Source organism: Aspergillus versicolor (genome assembly GCF_001890125.1).
Source record: "Aspergillus versicolor CBS 583.65 unplaced genomic scaffold ASPVEscaffold_9, whole genome shotgun sequence".
In the NCBI taxonomy this organism is placed as follows: Eukaryota; Fungi; Ascomycota; class Eurotiomycetes; order Eurotiales; family Aspergillaceae; genus Aspergillus; species Aspergillus versicolor.
In genome coordinates this window covers 614,019-636,398 of record NW_024467532.1, presented here as the reverse complement: position 1 = coordinate 636,398, position 22,380 = coordinate 614,019, and the positions used below count along the sequence as shown (strand labels likewise).

Genomic DNA, 22,380 nt, shown 5'->3' with positions numbered 1-22,380 from the left:
GGCAATCATGAGATCGCCCTCTGCATAGCTTTAATCTTTCACGACATTATCAAAAGAACCTTGAAATATAAGATGAGCAGAGGAGAATACGATAACTAGATACCACGAGCTAACCACAACCAGTTGCATAAACATCCAAAAGAAAAATCTAACAATAATTTCAAAATACCAAAATGCCGAATAACTCTCCCCAGAATACTCTGCCAGAGCATATGAACAGTCTTCAGGTTCCGCAGGTCGCAATTGCGGTAACACCAGCGTCACTATCTCAGCCCGCATCCTCACCGATCCATCCGAGCTTCATCTTCAGCGCTTCTCTCCAGCATCTTCTCGTGGGCTGGGGGCATCGGTGTCCATACAAGTCTCATAGCTTGTTTCCTCCCCTCCCATATCCTCCCTCGTTTGTCCATCTCCACCAGGTCCCTCACCTGCATCGTGATTCTGAGAATCAACCACCCCCGACGAACCTGCGGGACGCTGTTCCAATGCTGCCGTAGTTAGACCTGGACCTGTGTTCACAGGAGGTATAGCTCGGGCAGGAGGTTCCGTTGGTTCAGAAGCGAATACCGTACTTAGCTGCCCAGAGACGGTGGTAATGTTTCTCCCAATCCACTCTAGTTCCTCCAACAAAGATTCGCCAGTCCTATGCACCAAAGCCAGCCTGCTTCCGATTGAAGACATGTTGCCTTCGCTGGGTAGACTCCCTCTCCGCATATGGTAGGGAAGTATGTCCTCCACTCGTTGAGCATCACCGGACTGAGGGCGAGAGCTGGATGGAATCTGCGGAGCGCGCGGCGGAGCTGGTGCTGGCCGGTAGGGCAGTGAGATTAGATTGAAAGTTGATGGCATGATTGGGTTCTTGTCGTGGCAATGTGTAGATGCTGCCGGATTCACAGGTGGAGTCCGTTCACGTTGAGCTTGAGCTTGCGGTGAGCGCGATGTGGAAGTGCTGGATATCTCTGGTTCTGGTGAACGATAATGAGAGTAACTGTCTCTCATGGAAACGGATTGATCGGGTGGCTGTTGCGTGTTTCCTGGCTTGCTGCTAGCATCAGAGCTGGGTAGCCTCCAGTCAGGACTTCTTGGTCGTATCGGATCGCTTTGGTTGAATGCATCCTTGATGTTGGTGAGGCGTCAGTGTGATAGATAACACCAGGGAAAGCGTGAAGGGAAGGGTGAAGGGTATATGAAGGAAGGGAATGGGATGAGCAAGATTGGGATATATTACCCGTTGAATACTGCCATCAACGTTCGATTCCGATTTGGAGCGTTTTGGCCGAGGCCTCGTGGGTGTGGAATAGCGAGTTGCATCACCGTCATCATCTTCACTCCTACTTCTCTTCAGCGTGCGGTTCTTTGTCATGAGATGTCTGTACTGCTTCTCCAATTCGTCAGGCGAGTGAGGGAAGTCGAATTTCTAATAGCCCAGTCAAAGTTAGCAAACGCTTCTTGGGGACACCGTGGTGGCTGGTCATCGCTGCAGAGCAGGACCAGGGCTTGGAATCGGTGTTGATCAACAATAGGCGACCTACTATCTTAAACTCTTCCCATGATAGATCGGGGTTTTCGTTTCCCAACCTGATAAGGCGGCCGTTTTGCTCGTCCGACCAGGGTTCACCATTAGGCGTTTCCTTGAATGGCGAAGGAGTTAGACGTGTCATTTCGGTTTGTTAGGTGGTATTGAGTGGTGAAATGGGACTCTGGAAGATCAATATGTCTGGAGTCTGCGTATGGATAGAATACGGAAGTACGTTGACTTTCTACAAGACCAGCGATGGTGGTGGTATATATATGTGGAGGTTTGACAAGTAGAGATAATAAGAAACAAACGGGCGGGTAAAACGATATCAGACCCAAACGCTGGACGGCCACCCTTCATTGTTGATGTTTCTACACATAGTCGTTCTGCTGATAGCCGCGCTACTCTGAAATGCTGTTGGATTGCAGGCTGGTGAGGCAGCAGCTCAAAGAAAGCTGGTGAATGTGACACTTTTTACAGGATTGTCAGAACAACATTCACGCAAAATTTCAAAAATACCATTCCTAGCAATTAACTGATACTTTATTTGCATTAGCCAGCAATCCTCCAAACCGCATTTGCTTCTCCAGCTCCTGAAAGAAACAGGGTGCTTATCAAACCAAAATCAGAATTGCATATCCGCATCCACATGTAATCGATTGAACGTCAACAGATCAAACGCCGCCTCCGCATCCTCTTGTTCAGCTCCAGGGGCTAAAGCAGCACTACATTCTCGCGCTATTTGTTGGACCCGCGATTCATCGATATCCATCACATCCCCCGCGTCCGGTGGCGTCACGGTAAGATCGATAACATCGGGAGATTGAGACGGTTCAAACCCGGGGGTAACAGATTCAGGGCGCGCACGAAACGCTGTCCAGCCATCGGATCTGACAGTATCAAACTGGAACCTTGTTAGTTGAGCTGCAGGTGAGGTATTGGGTATGCAGCTGGCTGGGGTCGGGGCTATCATACATTATCCGGAATATCAATGAAAGACGTCTGAGATTTTCCTAGGCCTTTACGATCCTGGCACCGGCCATAGTAGCCATTGGGATATTCATGTGTACCTTGACCGCCATCACCATCCCGAGGGAAGACTTCTCCGATTGTACGGATCGGTATGTCCCTAGGCGGCATCACGAGCTGGAGCGGCTCAGATTCGAGATATGGGGTGTTCGTACGGACACTAGGATCATCCGCACCACGTTTGATCACTATGGTATTGCCTTCGTATGCCCCAGGGCCCAGTGATGGTACGGGCGGGGGAGCGAAAGGCCTCTCGATCTCGCCCTGGCTGAGAGTTATTGTATTGCCTTCGTATGCACCAAGACTGGTCCTGGAAGTTGGGTAAGGGCGATGGGAGAACGTGTAGAGCGAAGGTACGTCGTTAACTGTGGACGGAGGGTAGACAGGCGCGGAATAAGGCTGTAGCTGCTGCTGGGTGGGCGAATTTGGTTGGAGAATGCGTCTACCCAAAGAGTAGCGGGTCTGCATAGTCTTGACTGTTCTTCCAGGAAAGAGGCCAAGCTTTGTTCCTCTGCGTTAGCGGGTCATTGGTTGAATTTCCTAGTGAGCAGGGAATCTGATGAAAACTAAGGAGGTGTGACATACGTTGGCGAAGTCCCCCCATGATAGATTACGGTAAAGATCTCGATAATATACCAATCTGGCAATCTCGTCCTTTGTCCAAACGGTGGTGTTTCGTGGAGCGTAATTTGTGTTTCTTGGGTAGGTGGAATTTGGTGGACTGTAGACGGGTGGTAGGATCGTGGCGTGTTTGTTGATGGAAGTAGGCGTGGTTGTGTCTGGCATCATGACGCGTTTGATCACGGATTGTGTTTCTGCTGTTTGAAGGTCAGTAAGAACACTGAGAATGACTCAGTTTGACTTCACGTTGTAAATTGGTAGGAAGCCGCGGCCAAGGATACACGGGCTGATGCCAATGAGGTTCACCACGCGAGTTGCCTGGATACCCAAGAGAATCAATTCGATGAAACGAGATGATTTTGTAGTATTATAGAATATTAAAGAACACAAAGGAGACAGGCAGTGTAGAGGTTTAGTGAATGATAAGGTTAAGCGTAAAAGTGCCATAAATGTCTTAATTGTGCATGTAATTGGCTTCTTGAAGCTCAGGAGGTATGGCGAAATCTTTGAATGAACATGATAGGCTCTAGACCGAGAGCAGTGAATAATGACATTAAAAACGCTTTCCTTGACAAATTACGGCCTGCTTTGGCATGGAAACGCTTACGAGAAAGGGTATTATGTACCTATGATCGCACCGTGTTGGAAAGGTCACCTTAGTAACTGAGATACATATTGACAACACCAGACGCGACCATAACATTCAACAAATTCAAATAATGTCTTGTATACTACATTCAAGGTCGATGCCAAACACAGTTTGACTAGCTGGATCCAGAGCCCCCAAAGTCAACTCGCTCTGACAAAGGATGGTTGTTGTTATAATCTGAGGTGTAGCCTTGCTGGTGTTGGACGGCTCGTTTGCGTTTGCAGGGCTGGTGGGCCTGCACGTTTGGAAGAACCACGAGACAAAGCAGATGGAAGAGCAGCAGTATTGGTCGCTCTAACCCAGAAGTATGGATAACACTTTCTGGTGACTTTCTTGCCTGAGTTTTGGACGACAGGCCAAACCCAAAGCCTACTCAACTACGTCACTCTCTCAGGTAAGCTTAGACCAGCGAACAATTCTTTTTTTTTTTTTTTTGTTTTTAGTAAAATACATTCAGATCGGGGGAGCTGGTTCTGACTAGATAAAAAGCCTTGTGGATAATACGTCGCTCAACGGGCGAGGTACTTGACCAAACCGGTTCGCCTGCAGGTAAGCTGACGGTAAATGAAATAACAAATTCAATCTGACGCATGATGAAAAGAAATAAATCGACGAACTTAAACGGAAAGAAGAGTGGTTGTCAAAAGCAATTGTACTCAAACACCATGATAGACGCCTGGCTAGATATCAAAACCAACCAACATAAGACGCCAATTCCCAACCAACACCAAGCGCCATACCCACCTAAGACTCGTCCTTATTCTTGTTCTGGTTATGCTCAACTGCCTCGCTGAAAATACCCGCAGAACCAGTAAGGATCTTTTCGTATGTTGCAATCGTCTTCTCGCGGGCCCTCAAGGTCTCACCCAGCTGCTGGATTTCCTCTGCCTGCATGAGGAGTCGCGCTTCCGGGTCCTTCATATCGGCCGCTTCTTTGAGTGCTTTCTCCGATGACGACAGGATCCTGCCATTCAGCCTTGCAACCTCGTTCTCGAGTTCATGGATACGCTCGTTGCGTGCTTTGAGGTCGTTTTCCAGGCGAGTATTGGTGCGTAGCAATCCCGCTTTGGTGCTGTCCAGCTGCAACTTGGTCATTTGTAGCTCGTGGGCTAACGAGCCGCAGCGCTCACTCACGTCCTGATATTGATTGGAGGTATGAGTGTAATAGGTGTTTTTTAGATATGCGAATTCACGGACCAGACCGTTCAGCATCGTTGTTGCGGCGCGAAAGCCGATAGGCTCACGGATCCCAGCCAGCTGGCGTAGCCAGGGGTGGGGCCCAGGGACCAACGACAGCTGCTGCTGCGGCGAGAACGATGTATCGGGGAGCCAATTGGCGGGCAGATGTGGAAGGGTTGTATTGTTGCTGTAGCCGGGGTTGATGGGCCGCTGAGCTACCTGCGGCTGTTGAGTCGTTCTTGCTCTCGCTCTGGATGTGGGAGGTGCAGCAGTTCCAACTCCCTGTGTCTGCCTGGACGGTCCAGGAGCGCCGGTCATGTTCTGTACAGGCCCGCTGGAGGTTCCAAAGAATGGGGCCCGTGCGCGTAGTTGCGGTGCAGGGGCACATTGCAAAGTACTCCGAGTCTGAGCTCTAGCCTGAGACATGGTAGGACGGGTAGATCCCTGCTGAGCTGGACGGACTGGAAGAGGGTTCACGACTCCCCGGCCCATAGAAGGCTGCGAGGGTGCTGCCTGCTGGGATGCAGCGGCAGAGGCAAGTCTATCCAGCGCAGAGGCAGGCGTGGAGTCCATAGTAGACCCGCTCTGAACACTTCCGACGTTAGGAGCTACACTACACTTGTTCTGCGGAGCGCCCTGTTTGGAATCGCCGCTAGCACCAACAGTCTGTCGAAATACCATTAACCTTAGCATATATTGCAGAACCCAGCGACAGAAAGAAGGGTATGCAATGCTTACCGGTGCCACGTTTGCATTAGAAGCCGCCGAAGCAGCGTCAGTATCATTCTCAGAGCCAGCCTGATCCTTAATCTCCCGGTCAAAATCAGAGTCTGCTTCAGTGCACCCACAATCGGTGAAACATTGCCAGTCTCCAATGGAATCGGTGTCATTTACCTTGTCGCCGACGGGCGTTTCTTCAGACTGGGTCTCATCAGAGTCGCTGCTGGCGGGAGAGCTCTCATTGGTGTTCTCGAAAAAGGCGCCAGTATTGACTTCGCCATCGTTATCAGCATATTGGGCCGCCGGTCCCATACTGGTCCTCTGACTGGAGGGACCCTGGAGATCATCCTCTCCAGGACGCTTGGCCGGGATGGCAGCCCAAGTGCTTCCCTGTGCATTCGCGTTGGCAGTCAGGCCTTGGGACATTCTGGCCCTGCTGTTCATATCTGCCAAACGCACCCTGATGGCAAGGGGAGTGCGTTCAGTGAACGAGCTTTGGTATTTCTATTATTCAGTCGTAGTCGGTAAATCCGGATCCAGCACGCTAGAAAGTAGGGTAACAGAAGACTTACCTTTGAGAATTGGCTTGCCGAGATGTCGGGATCTTGCTGACGGAGGGAAAGAAGGAGATCGTCCTCCTCAGCAGTCCATGGCCTGCGAGGGGTTCGTGGCACGAACGATTTCTTGTCCATGCTGCTGAATAATGGTTTGTTGATAGACGAGAGGATTGGTGGGGGAGTGATCGAGAGAATGAATGAAGAGAATGCTAGTATCTGAGGAATTCAAAAGACTAAATCCCTCTGGATAAGGAGAACGGCACCAGCAGTAATGAGAAAGGCAGAGGAGAGTGACTGGTGTTGTAGAGGTAAACACCAGAACAAGTCGAAGAGAAGCCCTCACAACATCCTAAAATGGATACATGGGCCAACGCGTTCTGACAGCCACGCGTTCAGGCTACTGTTGCTGGGTGACGTGATTTGAAATGAGATCAATATCAAGAGGCTACCATGTAATTATGATCCTTTGTGCGATACAATTGCCTCACAACCTGTTAAGCGAGGGTATACAGGCTCAGCATCACGTGGTAGGATTCACAGGTTCACGAGTGTGCACAGAGAGAGAAACTTACTGTTTGCCTGCAATTGTCCATCACGGTGTTTAGCCTTCTTGCTCCCCTAATTGCAGCTATCAGAGCAGGATCTTATGCCAGATACGCTGCAGTAACCCCCTCTCCCCTCTGTTATTATGGGTGTCAGGGTATCAGGTCGGGCGGACGGTGAAGCCAGAGTCGCTGCATATTTTCCAGTGGATCGATGTCCATCTTTGCCAGGCGTTGCCGGAAAGTAATGAAACAACAGACATATCGTCAGCTCAGTAGGGCTGAAGCAGACTTGGAATGGAGGTTGGGGGTATACTAGAATGAATAACTAAGCCCCTAAACACAATTCAATTCACTAACTGATATGACCATTAGCTAATTGAAAATGCACACAATTTTAGGTTCTATCCAACACCATCTACCCTTTTAAACAGCCGCCCGAACAAACAATGAAGACAGGAGATACAAAGGGGAGGTGGACGTGAGTGGAAGGATGATATCAAGGCGGGCCCGCAGTTCCCGGCGCTGTTTCCCTACTGACGATCCATTGGATACTGGGTGCACTGGTGGCAGTCGATCAAGCATCTCATAGCATAGACGTCCCCAATAGTGAGCTCGCCAGGCCTATGCAGCCGGGTGATGAGCTCCTCGGCTCGGCGGCGGGTAGCAGCAGACGTGGCTTGGTGCCTCTGGGAGATGATCACATGGCGCTGCCAGTGTTTGGCGTCGTCGTCTGATTCCCTCTTGATTCGGCCGAGCACAGGGCCGACTGGCTGGGCATAGAATCTGGCTCGTGCGTCTCCCCGCGGTCCCTGAGGTCGGCGTCTGATGCCTTGGGGTTGAGCAGCAGCTCCAGAGACATGGCGATGGGTAGGGTCAGAAGCCCCTCTTGTACGCTGTCTGGCCCGTAGCTCTCGCCTAGTACGAGCTTCCTCGACCTGCTCTTGGGCCGTTAGCGGGTCTGGGTGCTCAAGGTCGATGACATCCACCATCCCGGTCATTGCATTTATATCATCGGCCACGGCTGGAGCTGGTGCGGTTGGTTGCGCAGTTGTCCCAGACTCGGGCTCTAGCAGGGGGGTTGGCGGGGCAGTGGGCGGCTGCTCTGGTTGGGCTTTGGCCGTTGGACTGGCAGGTGCTAAGGGCTCCCGGCTCGACCTAGCTTCCGAGGCTTCAGGACTCGGGGTAGGAACATTCCTGGCGAATGTTGGGCGGGCTTGAGTTGCGGACCGTTGTGTCCTGCGTGTGCCAGAGGGCCCAGCAGCCGCGTCGCCCCCTGTATTCTGTCGAGCCCTAAGCCCATTCCTGTTACCTTCCATCGCCGCAATAGCGCCGTTCGTAACAACAAGCCTAAGCAGCCTTGGGCTAGTCTGACGCTGCGAGGCTGTCTCCGGTATGGCATCTATTCCGCGCATCTGGGATTCCGTAATTGGGCCCAGAGGATGGCGTTCGCCCAGACCAGGAATGCTGGCACGAGAGCGTGCCCACTCGGCGTGGGGGCCAGGGCCCAGCAGGCTTGGGGTCGACGGGGCATGTGGCTGTGTGGGGTTGAATGGCTTCAGCAAGTTAATACTATAACTTGACGACCCCTTTTAAGGAGACTCACGCGTGGGGTTTGTCCGTTTGCAGGCTCTGCGGGTGGTTCCCGATTTTCTTGGTCTGCCGGGTTGGACCTAGCCTCAGTGGAAACACCATTCTGTGTATTTAGACGGGTTAGCTTAGGGAGCCAAAATAGAGAGTCGGATTTACTTACTCTAACGCCCTGATCTGTTTCAGCTTCCAGGCTTGCACCACCAGGGGCCTCTTCCATCGTGTCGTCGCCATCTGAATCAGCTACCGAGGAATTGTCATGGTAGATAGAAGGACCGTTCGTTTTCGCTACTTCCTTGGCTGTAGCAGGCCGTGATCGAGTCCGGGCGGGCCTTAACTGCCCTACTGACCTCCTGGTTTCTACCATCTTTGTCTTAGGATTAGAGGTACTGCGGAGAAGAGAGCACCGCTGGTAGATTGCAGTGAGGGATCTGTTTGGAAGTAGAGTCTTCTACAGAAAATGTTAGCCCAAGCTGTAATGGCGCTGTATTATCGATAGCTCATATATTGCACTCGACGCACCCCAGCTGGGGTTTTATGGCAATCAAGGCTCCATAAGTGGTACCTGCACTGGGGCATACCTGAATACGGGGGACGCTAAGTGCACGTTCGTTCTTTGCACGAAGCAGAGTCTCGGTCTCCTCTTCGGTCCACAGATCTGGCATTCGGTGGACGAGCTAGAGGATACAAGGCAGGAGGTATCTGGCGTAGTAGCGAGGGCAAGCTATGGAACCACTGGATATATGAATGAAAGGGTTGACCGTCAAGTGACAAATGGAGGGTCTGGGCAAGAGGTACTAGAGAGTAAGAGTATGAAAGGACGACAGAGAATACGGGCAGGAGGAGATGTAGAAGGTAGTTTATATAGCATTGAACGGAGTAGAGAAAAGTCTCTACTCCACGGTGAATAGAAATAGAACTTTCTTAGAGTGAATGAAGACTGTAATCTTAATATGAGGGATTTCTCGGTCAAGGTTCTATTCCTTCTATTTGAAATCCTGAGTTCGATTTTATGAAGTCAGGGACAAGCTTCAGCCTATGCTACATGCGAGGTTCTCCGTATAGTTCGTTTACGTCGAATCGCAACGCCCCCATTGGTCAAGGTTACCATCTTCACAAGCATAATATTCACCAAGGCCCCGAGCTCCACTGTTTGAGTCAGATCTACTTCTGACATTCACCGCATACCGCCAATCCCGCTCCGCTTCCGGCGTTGTATACGGAAAGAATCGGGTATAAAATTGCCTTTTAAGGTTTACTGGGGTCTTCTGGTCACAAGAGGATTATTAACAGATTGCATCCCGGGTTGACCTTCACCCCAGCAGGATGAAGAGAAGGAAGACAGTGAATGAGGGTAAACCGGCTACACAGGGCAAATCGAGTCTGCCCCAACAAAGTATTTCTAGATTCACCGCAGCTAATAAAGTTACGCGTCTCCCAGGAAACTTATAGATTGCAATGCTTCCCAGTAACTTCTACTCCATCTAGATCTACCATGGCCCCGGACGAGCTCGGCTTTCCTTAAGATATACCGATATAATATGCCGAATCGCGAATTAATTATATGTACAAAACGAGTCCTGTTCTGTGCGATGGAGCAACCAGCTGCTTATTAGCCATCAACATGGTGAAGCTGCTTTTGAAGAACTCTATTCATTTCACTTCCAATCCGCACCCGCTCCCTGACCTCAGCCAGCTGCCGCCACAGGCTCTCTCTTCGTGACCTCGCATTGTGGACCCGCTGCTCGGCCGTCTCGATATCATCTCCCGCCTCTGAGATCGCGTAAAGAAGCTCGCGTTCTCTCATCAGGTTCTCCTGGTGCTACTTGCTGGCATTACCGTCCAGGCTCGTGGCCGTCGACAGGCGTTAATCCCCTCCGGCCATCTCCGCTGGCGACTGATAGAGCGGACTGGATCCAGATGTTTCTTGTTGTTCAGTTGGGCTTCGACTTGTATTGGGCGATGACGGCCTTTGTTGGTATATTTTGCACACGAATGATCCTGCTCGGTACGTAAACTTTGACATCCATCAGCAATCAATTTAGGGAGTGGCAGTTGAATATTGATTTGCAGGTATATGCTCTTACCGGATATGAGTCTCCCTTGTCTGGGCCCGGTATGACCCTGCCTTGGCTCTTCTGCAGCTGAGTGAGACCGGGCCTCCTGGGTTCGGGGATCACAACTCTCACATCTGGATTTCCGCAGTCTCCCACTTCGGTATCTCGATCCTCCCTGTCCTGCATTGCAGACTCGGAATGCGACTGCGACTCCGACTCCAAGTCTGAGTCTCCAGACGCCGCACCTTCTCCCATGTCCCCTAGCGTCTTGGTTGCTTCGCTGCCACGAGTTCTCGCCACCCGCCGAGCCGAACCACAGTCCGTCTGGGATATTCTTTTGGCCTTTAATAGTCTCATATGCTGTATCATCAGAGCCGCGATGGTCTTCCCAGGAAATTGGTCTGGGAGCTCTAGCCCTATGTTCCAGTTACCAAATACCGGATTAGCTAACTGCTTATGAAGGATTACGCCAGCTCGGCCAGCCAGCTCAGCTAGGCCTGCAAACAGATAGAACATTGTCCATACCGTCAGATGCTGCCGAAGTTCACCACGCCGAGGGAATTCCTCTCCCAGTTCTAGGAGTAAGCGGTTCTCCGTCTCGGTCCACTTCCTTGGTCTACCTGGTGTTCGACGTTCGCCAGGCATCTGGCTCCAGGTAGTTAGATCCCGCAACGATGACTGTCGATCAGACTCACGGTTTTCGCGTTGGACTACAGACATCCAGCCACGCGACTGGTTTCTGAACGCACTCAGCGATGCCTCCAAGGGGAGAACTCAACGCTGCAGACGAAACTTTTGCAGCGACTCGCTCTGTGAGAACGGTGTCCAGGTCAACGAATCCTTATACAAAGTACCGTGGCAGCCAATCAAATACCCACCTTGGCACACCGGTTCGCCGAGAAGACTAACTACATAGAAGCTAGTTCCAGGGACCGGCCCTCCCGTCGCCCCATTCCGGACTAGATCAGCGGGGCCGCGCGGGTTCGGGATCCGCGCCCCGGCGACTGGTGGATGGAGGCTCAACAAGATCATCACCGTTTCCTGGTTCCAGGTCATGCTGGTTTGAGATGTACAGAGAAGCTGAGATACCGGCCTAGGAAATCACCACCGAGGAGTACTTCATAGCATCTTATTGCCTTATCATTGTATCATAGCGGCTCCCGCATCTTGCTATCCGGAAGAGTCAAACACCCAAACAGGAGCACGGAAATGAGGGAGTGCGCCGGGGCGCCTGACATCAAAACCCTTTTGGTCTAGTGTTGACGGTGCAGAAATTCCGCCTCCTTTCTTTCGTCACGCCAGTCATTTCTTGGTTGATGGAGATCTTAATTAACTTTGATAACCGCGCGGGTGCAAGGCCTCTTGGGTCTTCAGGCAAGATCAGGATGATCTTCGCTCACAGTTCATTTGCGAGGCTGAAATAAATTTCCAGAAGTTTTACAACGATGCGAGCCACGGGTTACTCAACATTATTAGTGGGAAGCGGAATTTCTGTGTTTTGCGGTGTTTACTGTTAGCTGCGGTTTTGAACTGCCGATACGAAAATATAGTTTTGCTCTCCCGGGCCTGAGGCATCAGCAAATGAACTCCTTCAATGGCCTTGGGTCAACACCTTAGTTTTACCAGATAGATTGCACAATAGATAGTCTTGAAAAGCCAAAATGATCTAGAGATGTTGAAACCCCAAAAGTCTGTAGTCGTTGTGAGGATACTCATCGATCCCGGTTCACTGGTTCCTCGTTGCTGCACCAGAGAGGCGAATCCTACTTTCATGTTGACGTACTAGTTTGGATATAAAAATCTGCTCTTAGATCTGGGAGAGCCCTTTACTGACACCCAGTATAGACTCTGAATTTGGTAAGGTTTTCGTCCGCCTCCTACCAGCTATGAATATTTAGGCTCGTCACCCAATGGCCCGGCTGTTGCCTTAGACGCTGCGGGCTTATATTCATGGCTGAAGCGGTCAATATCGAGCCCTGACTCACTGCATATACTATAAAGGCCATTTCATTCACTCGGGCTAGAGTGCTGTAGTGAATTCTTACCACAGTTGCTTCAGGCGGCCAGACGCAAATATTGACCAAAGTGTAACCCCTGATACGTTCGAACCATGTATACCATTGTGGTAAGACTGAGAAGAGGCGCTGTCTCCTTGATTCACCGGTTACAGCATATGCGTTTTCGCATTATCATCGGTGTAGTATTGGATAGGAAATATAAGGAACACGGTTAATAAATGGCCGGGTTTATTAGGCGATACTTACTATTGGTTACATACACTGCTTATTCTACGCTCCCGTAACTGCATCTCCATCACCATGATAACTCTATTGATGAATACCTCTTCATTCACCTGTTGTCACAGTTTCTCGAAAAATTGCTAGATCGTTCAGCGCAATCCAAAGAAGCATATATATCCCTCATACTGCAGCTCAATCTTGACTTGATTACCAACCTCTCCAGCTTGTCGTCTCAGATCTCACCTTCTGCCTACAATCTATTACAACAGTTCATCTTATTTTTAACCATCCAAAACTTGACAATGCGTGTTAACACTGTCATATCCTCGATTGCCATGCTGACCACTGCCGTCTCCGGCGTACGTACCCCATAAAAAAACCAAACATGTCGTCCTTATCCGCTGACCTGGCTATATCGAACAGCACTCTGTCAACTGCTGGGGTAAAGCCCTGCACCCTGACTTTCATACCTTGAGGCAGGCACTTGGCGCGGTTGAAAACGGACCAGATAGTGCAAAGGCTGACGCCAACTCGTGTACCAAGGTATTCTGCGGGAGAGATATGAGCATTCGGTACTGTAACGAGGTATGTTGAATATGCCCGATTTCTTATAACGTCGCATACTGCAATAGAAGCGGCCTACCAACCTGGATTTGTTATAATATAGGGTGACAAGACTCGCACCATGCCTATGCAAAATATCATGGACAGCGTCAAAGTGATTGCTCACGACTGCAAGACTGAGTATGACGGCGAGACTGTTGCTGGTGGTGTCGTCGACCACCCTGACCACTGGTCCGTGGTTGTGCAAACTGAGGACGATGACTGCGGTTACTATGGTTGGGACGAGTATCCACTGGCTGATCTGTAAGGGGGTGTCTATGCTGAGCAGAGACCCCTATGGCCTTATTGCTGTCGTGAGACAGCTTCCGAGGTAGAGGGGTTATATATTCAACGTATTATCGTCCTATCTACCTCCACCTGCTATATGTGTGTTTTTTAGCAGGCCACTTTGTCTGTGTCATTTATGCTACTGAGGTCGGCTCAACGTCGCTTCCTATGTCAATTATACCCCTCTGGTCAGGAATATGAATGCCTCCATTACTTACGATGCACTGTAAACGATATAACTGTAAGCCGTCCATCCACCGACTACGTAAAGCAGTAAGCTAAAGCAATCACTGCCTCGTCCTAAGCCCCCACATATCAAGAACCTTTAGATTCTCAAACTCACTCATCGTCTTGCACACCCCCGTTATGCGTTGGATATCCTCCTCCGTCTTCCTCTTTAGCTCCTGCATACCTCGCTCTAATTCCCGATTCTCTTCCCGTAGACGATCTCGCTCAGCTGTGATACTGTCAAAAGAGGACAGACGAGCTTCGAACTCTCTTCTTAGCTGGGTATTTTCCGCCTTCATTCTCTCCATATTAGCCACGTGCTGCCTCTCGGTTGCTTCTGACCATAGCGCTAGAAAGCTGCGCGCTTCGTTGAAGTAGTACTCCGCTGGAGTTGGTCGTGGGAATGTACTAGGTGACGCGTATACTGGCCCCTCATGTTCCTGGCTAGGCCTTTGGTGGACCTGCTCTGAAATTGTGCTTGATGGCTCCCGAACTGTGTTCCAAGCCACGGAGGCCGGATCGCGAAATTGCTGGACTAAAGCCGCAGAGTGAGGCGTTGACTCTGGGGAGGGTGGGATTGTATGAACCGCCGACCGTGCCCGCGACGCATGTACTTGATTGTATTTAAGTTTAGAATCGGTAGGCGTCAACCGAGGGGAGAAATCCGCAGCTGGAGGCTCTGGTGTTGCTGTTGTGCTCGGAAGAACAGGCCTCGGCGGCCTTCTCAGTCTATGGCTAGGGTGTCCGGGCTGGTCAGTAGTGGAGGGCTGGATTGCGGGTTGGATTGTTGCAGATGTCATTTCTCGTGCCCTCTGTAATCTATCATCTATTGATGCGTCTGGCGCCTGGGGAGGTGTGCGACTTCTATCCTGTAATCCGTCGCTCTACCGAACCGCACCTTTAGCAAGTAAATCCAGCCCAGGCAGTGCTTGAATCAACATACCTCTGGCGTTTCACTACGAGACGAATTTCGTCTCTCCTCTTCATCGTCATGGTCAGTTTCGTAGTCATCATCGTCCGAATCATCGAACACGATGGGATAGTTCAGTTGGCGAGGCTTTGCACGCCGGTGCCGAGTCGCAGCCGTGGTACGTCTCGCACGGAAACTGGGCCTTGGTGCATGGCTCCGACTGCGAGCTCTGATGGGTTTCTTGCGTCCCTTGTGTAATCGGAAATGCTGGATCTGGAGTGCCGGGAGGGTTCGGTCTGGGAAGAGGTTTAACTAGTCGGGTGCGGTGTGTCAGTTATATGGGATTGGAATATGTATAGAGTGCAAACAATATTTCTGTGATATCATGGAGGCGTACCTCGTGGAACTTCTCCCAACTGAGACTTTTATGTTCCTCTCTCAGGCGCAACAGTCGGCGGTTCTCTTCGCGGCTCCACGCATAGCGGGCTTTTCTGTGTTGGCGCTCTAGAGGCATAGCCAGGATAACCGTTGATTCGAGGTACTATGATATTCGATATGGCTGACAGCTTTGATAGAAATAAGAAGTTGCTTCGAAGGTAGGCGATCTCTCCAGTGGGAGACGAGGAACTATCTCCTCTCCCTCGTCCTTTTCCAGCCCCCAGTTCCTCGAAGTGGCAGCCTGGATTTACTGTGGCTTTGCTTGCAGGGGTACAGGGGACTACAGCACATCGCTGGTCAACCTTGTGAAAGTCGGAGATCAAAGATACCGACAATACCCTGGTGACGACGAGGCTGCTCCATAATACGGTCACTTTCATATTTTACGCTCAAGATACCGAAAATAAGATTAAAATAGCGCCGGCAAGCGCGGATAGAAGTGGAGCACCGGAAATAAAATAAAAATAAACAAAAAGGAACGAGGCAGGGATCGCCGGTGTGGTAAGTAAAAGAGTATTTTATGGCGAATTTCAGTCGTTTGATACAATCTCTTTAGGTATTGTAAGATATGGCAAGGCTGATCTCGAGGAGATTGACTTTTAGTTTTATTATAATATCATAGCGCTATAATATACACCATCGGGGCTGTATTTTTGGTGGTTGGGACTGACTCTGGACATGCACTTGGCCCCTAATCTATGGGTGTAGGCGCCGACATTCAGCTGGCTGCTGGCGAATTGCCCCTGCATTGTGATGCCAGAGATTGATTTGTGTGAATATACAGCTTGCCAGGTGGTAATTTATTTTTAATAACTACTAGTTATTACTACGCATCACACCTAGCTCAGCGGGCCACACTTCAAGAAACTGTTGCATATGCCAGAACCAGGTTGTCTTGGCGAGGCTTCTCGATAACCAAAATATTCTTCTGGTGGAAATCCGAATGCGTTAACGTAGGCCGGTGTCCCCGAAGCACCTGAAAGAAGTATTTCTCATAAAAGCTGGCTTTAAAGTCCGGCCGGTCACACCGCTCAAGGGAGACTCTGAAGTTCTGCAACATGCCTGCAATAAAGGCGTCCTCGCCATAGTACGGGCCCAGAAATCTAAAGTCCCTTTTCTTCTGACTGTAGAACAACCAGTGGTGCACTCTCCCGGCATCCAAACCGCCATAAAACTCCGGCCAGAGACATTCAGCCTCCCGCATAGCATGAAATGCCGGGATTAGTTTGGCCGTAATGCCGTTTCTCTCGGAGTCGGTCAATGCTTTCCAAATAGAGTCGAGTGGGACGCCCGGGATACGCTGGATTATCAGGTAGGTCATACCGTCTTCCTCGAACATTGCGTAGAGTCGGGGGGCTGGTACTTTGGGGGCGAATCGTTCTAGGTACATCAGGTTCTGGCCTTCTGTGGCGTCTAGCCCGCCGTCATACTTGACGATAACACCATCGTTTAACGCAACGACTGTGCGTGTTCCATCCCATAAAATATTGGTGCATGCCCGGATTTCGGCAGCGGTGGGTATAGCAGATAGAGGGAGGGAGTCACTCTTGTAGGGGAGAGAAACTGGTTTCCACATGATGAAAAGAGAAGAGGGACTGCAGGGAAAGGGAGGCGAGGGAAGGAGAGAGATGGGGGAAATTGCAGTGTTGGCCCCCTATCTGCGTGTGCAGAGGTCAACGTTCAGCTGCTAGGCGAATGGCCTCTACGTCTGCAGCACCACTGCTTTGCTGAGATATGGTTGATTACCACGGAGTGTCCATTAATTATCGTAGTTATCTACCAAGTAAAAATGAAATTTTCCCCTGCATTCCCCGAATTATGCAACTGCTTATTCTGTCAATGAATGCCTCACTTTCTCCAGTCTCCGCCTATCTGCCGTCCCCTGAGCCACAAGATCTGCAACTCGCTTCTCCAACGCAGCAACATGCTGACTCCCCGCCGATTCCAAGCTGTATATCTGCTTCTTCTGCCTACTCAGCTGCTTCTCTAGCTCCTTGACTCGCCGCCTCAACTCAGCAATATCCATCTCTCTTTGGATATTCTTTAATTTCTGCCTTTGCGAGCGCCGGGCTATCATATAAAAGTCCACTTGATCGTCGCTGAGGTTATCTAGTAGCTCCACGGTAGAGGGCGGGATTGAGTCGTCGTTGGGGATTATCTCTGCTTTCTTGGGCGTTGTATCTTTTTGTGTACTAGCCCTATCGTCTCCTGATGAGGTGGAGGCCGATGTTTGCTGGGGTTTAGCTGGCCCGTGAACCCATAGAGAGTCCGGCTCTGGAAGCTCCGAGTCTGTCGTGGACGAGGTATCATCACTTTCCTCGTCGGTGGATTCTCCGCCTTCTGCTATATTTGTAGAATCAGTTTGCTGTGGGTTCTGTGCTGGTGCTGATGCTGGTAGTGGTGCCCGAGGGACTGGGTTGTTATTGGGACTCGTCCCAGCCATGGTAACGTCGCTTTGGACTGGGATATGAGGGGTTTGCTCTATAAATCTAGTCGTGGTATGAGGATACGGCGCAGTCTGTCCGGTAGTTGGCACAACTGGTCTGTATGATCCAGACGAGAAGGAAGGCTGGAACGGGGGAATCCCCGGAGCAGTGGGCTGCTGGAACGCATATCGTGGTGGGACGGTTGTAGCAGATTGTGGCGCTGTGTACTGGGGGTACTGTGGGTTATTCTGCTGGGAGAATTATGCTAGTCAGTATAGACTACTAATATAATGAGATGTCGCTCACAGGAAGTATCTGGCCGATTTGGATGGGCGATGAAACATCACAGTCCATGCCTCCATCATGTTGGCGTCCCAACCTGGGCTGTTTGGACGGATTTGGCTGGGCCATTGTCTCTGTCGTAGGGACTGGGCGCTTAGGCAGTTTAAGGGTGACGACAAGGCTTTTAAGCGTGCCTTCGCCTTTGCCCTTTTCCCGGTTCTTCAGGGTCTGTCCGCAGTAAGTATGCTATATTTCAATATTCTATCCACCTACACTGAATCGCTGTTCCAATGCCTTCTCAGATCGATTGGGGAAATGCTCTTGATTTCTCTAGGATGACAGTGAGTTAGAGATGGCTTAAAGTACGACAAGGATGCATTCAACGTACCCTGCAGAACTCACGAGCTGGGATTTCGCTGGCTGCCTCTCTGAGCTTCAACAGTGTCTTATCTTCTTCCTCGGTCCATTTAGACCATTTTTGGCCTGCACGACTGGGTCGCCCATTCTGCGCTGCAGGCATTCTTAAGTATTAAACTCAGGAGCGTTTCTGTGGTGGCAGACTCGGTGGGCAGCCATGTTCTATAGCACCGACTTAAAGACAAAACCTGCAGTCGTTTAATACACCCGCTAATCCTGCTCAATATCCTCTTGTAATTTTGCCTGTCCTCTCTCGCCTTTATTTTATTTTATTTTATTTTATTTTTTATTTGTATTTTCCCCCCGGGGGTCTGCTTCCAGCTACTGCAAGGATTCTGTAATATTCGGCGCACGCCAGAATTTCCCGGGAACATACAATAATACAACCACTCACACTCCGAGGCAGTAATAAAGCTCGAACAAAATTACAGGTCGAATCTCAACCCCGGCGCTAACATCACAAGTCCGGGGCTGAACTTGCCGATCAACACCATCGCAAGCCCCAAACTTTCCAAAATTACAACGCAGGGGTAGAATTTGTTTGGCCAGCAGCCAAGGCACTCTCTTGTATTGGCCAACCACGTTCTGATATGCAGGGGCTGTCTGTTGGGTCAGTGGGCGCCTGGAACCGGAACTCGAGAAACGCTCGAGCATTGATTGCGGCACAGTCGCTCTGCAGGTCGGTTATGTGGAGGACCCCAAGCACGAACAGAACTGGAGATATCAGCCAATCAACAAGACAAAATTCGCTGTTCTTTCCATCATTGCCCGGGCGAACTGGGTGGGCCTGTTCAAGAGAAAGAACTGCCGCCACTGAGTGGATATGGATATTGTCTCTGTGCCGTCCCTTTGACAAGATTGACAACATCATTTTCCTATCCTTTTTTCTCTGTCTTTCAATAAACCCGCTGTCTTGCTGTATTTTATTTATTTTACTAGTCTCCCTTTTCTTTTCCTTTTCCTGTCCCCATCTCGGTTTAAATACAAGTGCAGCCATAATCCGCGTGATCGTAAAATACAACAAAATGATAAGTATAAAATAAAATAAAATAAAATAGTTAAATCCAGATAAAGATAACGCACGTGCTGTAAGATTGGTATCTTCCTGTTTCTGGAGGAAAATACCAGCAGCCTGGAATATGCCATCCCCAAAATCATGGAACATGACTGCGCACCACAAAATTACATGATTTGGAAGGGTTTGAGGCATCCCCACCACGGTCCTGAAAGCAAAGTTGGCTGGTAGCTACGAGGGCAAGAAACTGGACTATCCAAGCAAGTCTTTACTCTCAAGGCAGGGCGGGGAACTAGATGATTCCCAGGCGCCTCCCCTCGCACCCATTAAGTAGGGCACTAGTATTCCTGCCTGAGGCATTGCTCATATGCTAAGGCAATTAAATATCCTAAGGCATCTGATCATCCATGTTCTCAATACACCCAGACGACGATACTACTCCGTAGCTGTTAATGCTCTCTATTTGATTGTAGGATATGTACTGTTTCTGGAAGATGAGGCGTATTTTGATCGCTTTAGAGAACTTTCCAGTCTGACCTTTCAGTCCCAACTGTCCCGGCTTCTGGGCGAGATCTTAGGGCTTGTCGCTTGGATTGTCAACCCTAAATTGCATATTTGTACATTGGGTGCGTTGTTTTAGTGGCTTTCCATTATTTTATGCATCCTTTGCATATTTCTCGAGTGGTTCATTTGCATTCAACTTGCTCGGTAAAATATATACCGAGGTCAGCTATATGATTAAAGGGTTAAGGATAGTTTCACCGGTAGTCCACCAATCATGGCTTGTACCTCTGGCCGACGGAGCTGATGAACCAGAATCTGAGTATATAATCCCCGCTTTGAGACATTCCCCGCGTGGGGAAATCTCCGATTGCAATTCTGGAGGAATGGAGATGGACTGGCTCGGTATTGGAGGATTCAGCACCGAGCTGCTTGGCTTGGAGATCACTTTAAATGCCAAAGCCGCGCGCCCCTATAATAAGAATACCTAATATTCGAGGTGTTGTGCACGAGAAGCTGACGCACCATGCTCATACCGTCGAGGCTAAACGCCCTGGCCATCCTGGCTGGGATAGGCTACTCAACAGCACTCACAACGACTGAGAGCTCAACCCACTTCACACTCGCCAATGACCACCTCACCGTCGCCTTCTCCAAATCAAGCGGCCATATTGAGGATGTTCTTCTCGACGGACAAGACCTGCTCGGTCCCGTCGACGGTAACACAGGCAAAGGCCCATACCTGGACTGTTCCTGCACGCCCGATGGGTTCTGGACACCAGGCGAAACAGCAGATCTCGAGCTCGTGAATGGCACAGACTCAACAGGGACACCCTACGCAGGGGTTATAATGACAGACAGATACGCGTCAACCAACCAAACACTCTCGCAGTATCTTTTCCTACGCGGATCCGAGACAGGCCTGCACGCCTTCTCGCGGGTAACGTATTTCAACCAGAGTACACCCTTCCTACGAGATCTCGGGGAGCTACGAACCCTCTTCAGACCGAATACAGACCTATGGACGCACTTCTCAACCAGCGAGGGTAATCACGGTCCATTGCCACTATCCACCAGCGAAGGCCTGACAGTCCAGGACGCGACAACATACTACGGAAACAACACAGACGACCCCTACGTCTCCGAATACTCCGACTACTTCACCAAATACACACTAGCCGAGAGCTGGCGAGACCACGACGTACACGGGCAGTTCAGCGACGGGTCGACCAGTGCTGACGGGAGTACGTTCGGCGCTTGGCTGGTGCATAATACGCGGGAGACATACTACGGCGGCCCCCTGCATTCTGACCTCGTGGTTGATGGGATCGTGTATAATTACATTGTCTCGGGGCACCAGGGGGCTCCGATGCCGAATCTTACCCATGGCTTTGATAGGACGTTTGGGCCGCAGTTCTATTACTTTAATAAAGGTGGGCCGGATACGACATTGGCGGAATTGAGGGAGGATGCTGCGCAGTTTGCGGATCCGAAGTGGAATGCGGAGTTCTATGATAGTATTGCGAGCCATATTCCGAATTTCGTTCCGGGGGCTGGTCGCACGGAATTTAGGGGGAGGGTTAATCTGCCAAAGGGCGCGAAAAGGGCTATTATTGTTCTCTCGGAGAATGGGAGGGACTTCCAATTGAATGTCTTTGATAACAAGGCTCTGCAGTACTGGGCTGAGATTGAGGATTCGGGCGCCTTTACGATTCCGCGGGTTGTGCAGGGGACGTATAGAGTTACGGTCTATGCAGATGGCATTTTTGGATGGTTTATTCAAGACGACGTCAGGATTGACTCTAAAGGGCATACCTTTACCTGGAGAGGGGACAGCGCTGGCAAGGAGATCTGGCGCATTGGAGTCCCAGACAAGTCATCAGGCGAGTACCTACACGGCTACGCACCGGATCTATCCAAGCCACTCCAGCCAGAGCAATACCGCATCTACTGGGGAAAATACGACTACGTTGCAGATTTCCCGGATGGTATTAATTTCCATGTCGGAAAAAGCGACCCCGCAAAGGATCTGAATTATATACACTGGTCGTTCTTCCCATCGCAGGGGAACCAGTTCCGATCAGAGCCGTACTACGAGAATGTCAATAACTGGACCATCACGTTTGATTTAACCAAGCAGCAGCTGAGGAATACCAAGACAGCTACCTTTACTGTGCAGCTTGCAGGATCGAGAAACGCAAACGGGAATGCGAAATGGACGCCGGTGGAGACCGGGTTCAACGACTTGCCCTGGACGGTCAATGTCAACGGGGAGTATGAGGACACCTGGGTGATTCCGTACTGGCGCAGTGGATCGTGCGGTGTTCGCAGTGCAGTTACGTGTCAGAATAGCGAGCACAAGTTTGTCTTTCCTGTGGATAAGCTGCGGAAAGGGAGCAATCGGTTTGTGCTGAGTTTGCCGTTTAATGCGACCAGTCCGGAGACGGCGCTACTGCCGGACTCGCTTTATGTACAGTATGATGCGCTGAGACTCGAGGTACAGTGAGTCTTGCAGTGGTACTCCGTTGATTGGACATATTGATGTCACTATCAATGCCGGTATAGCAAA

At 50.3% G+C, this 22,380-nt stretch overlaps 10 protein-coding genes across 10 annotated transcripts; 3 read left to right on the top strand and 7 right to left on the bottom strand.

Moving 5' to 3' along the window:
• Positions 1–253: 253 nt before the first annotated feature.
• Positions 254–1,454, bottom strand: ASPVEDRAFT_45092 (uncharacterized protein). Its single transcript, XM_040813207.1, has one exon. It carries the CDS (start codon positions 997–999, stop codon positions 307–309), a length of 693 nt encoding a protein of 230 aa, XP_040671354.1. The 5' UTR covers positions 1,000–1,454; the 3' UTR covers positions 254–306.
• A 263-nt stretch (positions 1,455–1,717) lies between these two features.
• On the bottom strand, positions 1,718–3,334 carry ASPVEDRAFT_153779 (uncharacterized protein; the record flags this gene model as incomplete). The annotated part of the gene is made up of 3 exons (XM_040808367.1): positions 1,718–2,423; positions 2,495–3,049; positions 3,134–3,334. 3 exons carry the CDS (start codon positions 3,332–3,334, stop codon positions 2,145–2,147), a joined length of 1,035 nt encoding a protein of 344 aa, XP_040671353.1. The 3' UTR covers positions 1,718–2,144.
• An 891-nt stretch (positions 3,335–4,225) lies between these two features.
• Positions 4,226–6,867, bottom strand: ASPVEDRAFT_894495 (uncharacterized protein; the record flags this gene model as incomplete). Its single annotated transcript, XM_040818614.1, has 4 exons — positions 4,226–5,663; positions 5,736–6,221; positions 6,290–6,490; positions 6,847–6,867. 4 exons carry the CDS (start codon positions 6,865–6,867, stop codon positions 4,563–4,565), a joined length of 1,809 nt encoding a protein of 602 aa, XP_040671352.1. The 3' UTR covers positions 4,226–4,562.
• An 805-nt stretch (positions 6,868–7,672) lies between these two features.
• ASPVEDRAFT_45091 (uncharacterized protein) lies at positions 7,673–8,112 on the top strand. Its single transcript, XM_040813206.1, has one exon. The coding sequence runs from the start codon at positions 7,795–7,797 to the stop codon at positions 8,035–8,037; it is 243 nt and encodes an 80-aa protein (XP_040671351.1). The 5' UTR covers positions 7,673–7,794; the 3' UTR covers positions 8,038–8,112.
• Positions 8,113–10,442: 2,330 nt separating this feature from the next.
• ASPVEDRAFT_31958 (uncharacterized protein) lies at positions 10,443–11,183 on the bottom strand (the record flags this gene model as incomplete). The annotated part of the gene is made up of 1 exon (XM_040810542.1): positions 10,443–11,183. One exon carries the CDS (start codon positions 11,181–11,183, stop codon positions 10,443–10,445), a length of 741 nt encoding a protein of 246 aa, XP_040671350.1.
• Positions 11,184–13,005: 1,822 nt separating this feature from the next.
• Positions 13,006–13,574, top strand: ASPVEDRAFT_86931 (uncharacterized protein; the record flags this gene model as incomplete). The annotated part of the gene is made up of 3 exons (XM_040817942.1): positions 13,006–13,062; positions 13,127–13,288; positions 13,371–13,574. The coding sequence occupies 3 exons, from the start codon at positions 13,006–13,008 to the stop codon at positions 13,572–13,574; spliced, it is 423 nt and encodes a 140-aa protein (XP_040671349.1).
• A 144-nt stretch (positions 13,575–13,718) lies between these two features.
• ASPVEDRAFT_45090 (uncharacterized protein) lies at positions 13,719–15,438 on the bottom strand. Its single transcript, XM_040813205.1, has 3 exons — positions 15,130–15,438; positions 14,766–15,044; positions 13,719–14,706 (listed from the first exon to the last, which is right to left on the bottom strand). The coding sequence occupies exons 1-3, from the start codon at positions 15,244–15,246 to the stop codon at positions 13,882–13,884; spliced, it is 1,221 nt and encodes a 406-aa protein (XP_040671348.1). The 5' UTR covers positions 15,247–15,438; the 3' UTR covers positions 13,719–13,881.
• Positions 15,439–16,029: 591 nt separating this feature from the next.
• On the bottom strand, positions 16,030–16,746 carry ASPVEDRAFT_31955 (uncharacterized protein; the record flags this gene model as incomplete). The annotated part of the gene is made up of 1 exon (XM_040810541.1): positions 16,030–16,746. The coding sequence occupies one exon, from the start codon at positions 16,744–16,746 to the stop codon at positions 16,030–16,032; it is 717 nt and encodes a 238-aa protein (XP_040671347.1).
• A 252-nt stretch (positions 16,747–16,998) lies between these two features.
• ASPVEDRAFT_86928 (uncharacterized protein) lies at positions 16,999–18,398 on the bottom strand (the record flags this gene model as incomplete). Its single annotated transcript, XM_040817941.1, has 4 exons — positions 16,999–17,847; positions 17,903–18,106; positions 18,152–18,208; positions 18,267–18,398. 4 exons carry the CDS (start codon positions 18,396–18,398, stop codon positions 16,999–17,001), a joined length of 1,242 nt encoding a protein of 413 aa, XP_040671346.1.
• Positions 18,399–20,337: 1,939 nt separating this feature from the next.
• Positions 20,338–22,317, top strand: ASPVEDRAFT_138480 (uncharacterized protein; the record flags this gene model as incomplete). Its single annotated transcript, XM_040807493.1, has 1 exon — positions 20,338–22,317. One exon carries the CDS (start codon positions 20,338–20,340, stop codon positions 22,315–22,317), a length of 1,980 nt encoding a protein of 659 aa, XP_040671345.1.
• Positions 22,318–22,380: the final 63 nt, after the last annotated feature.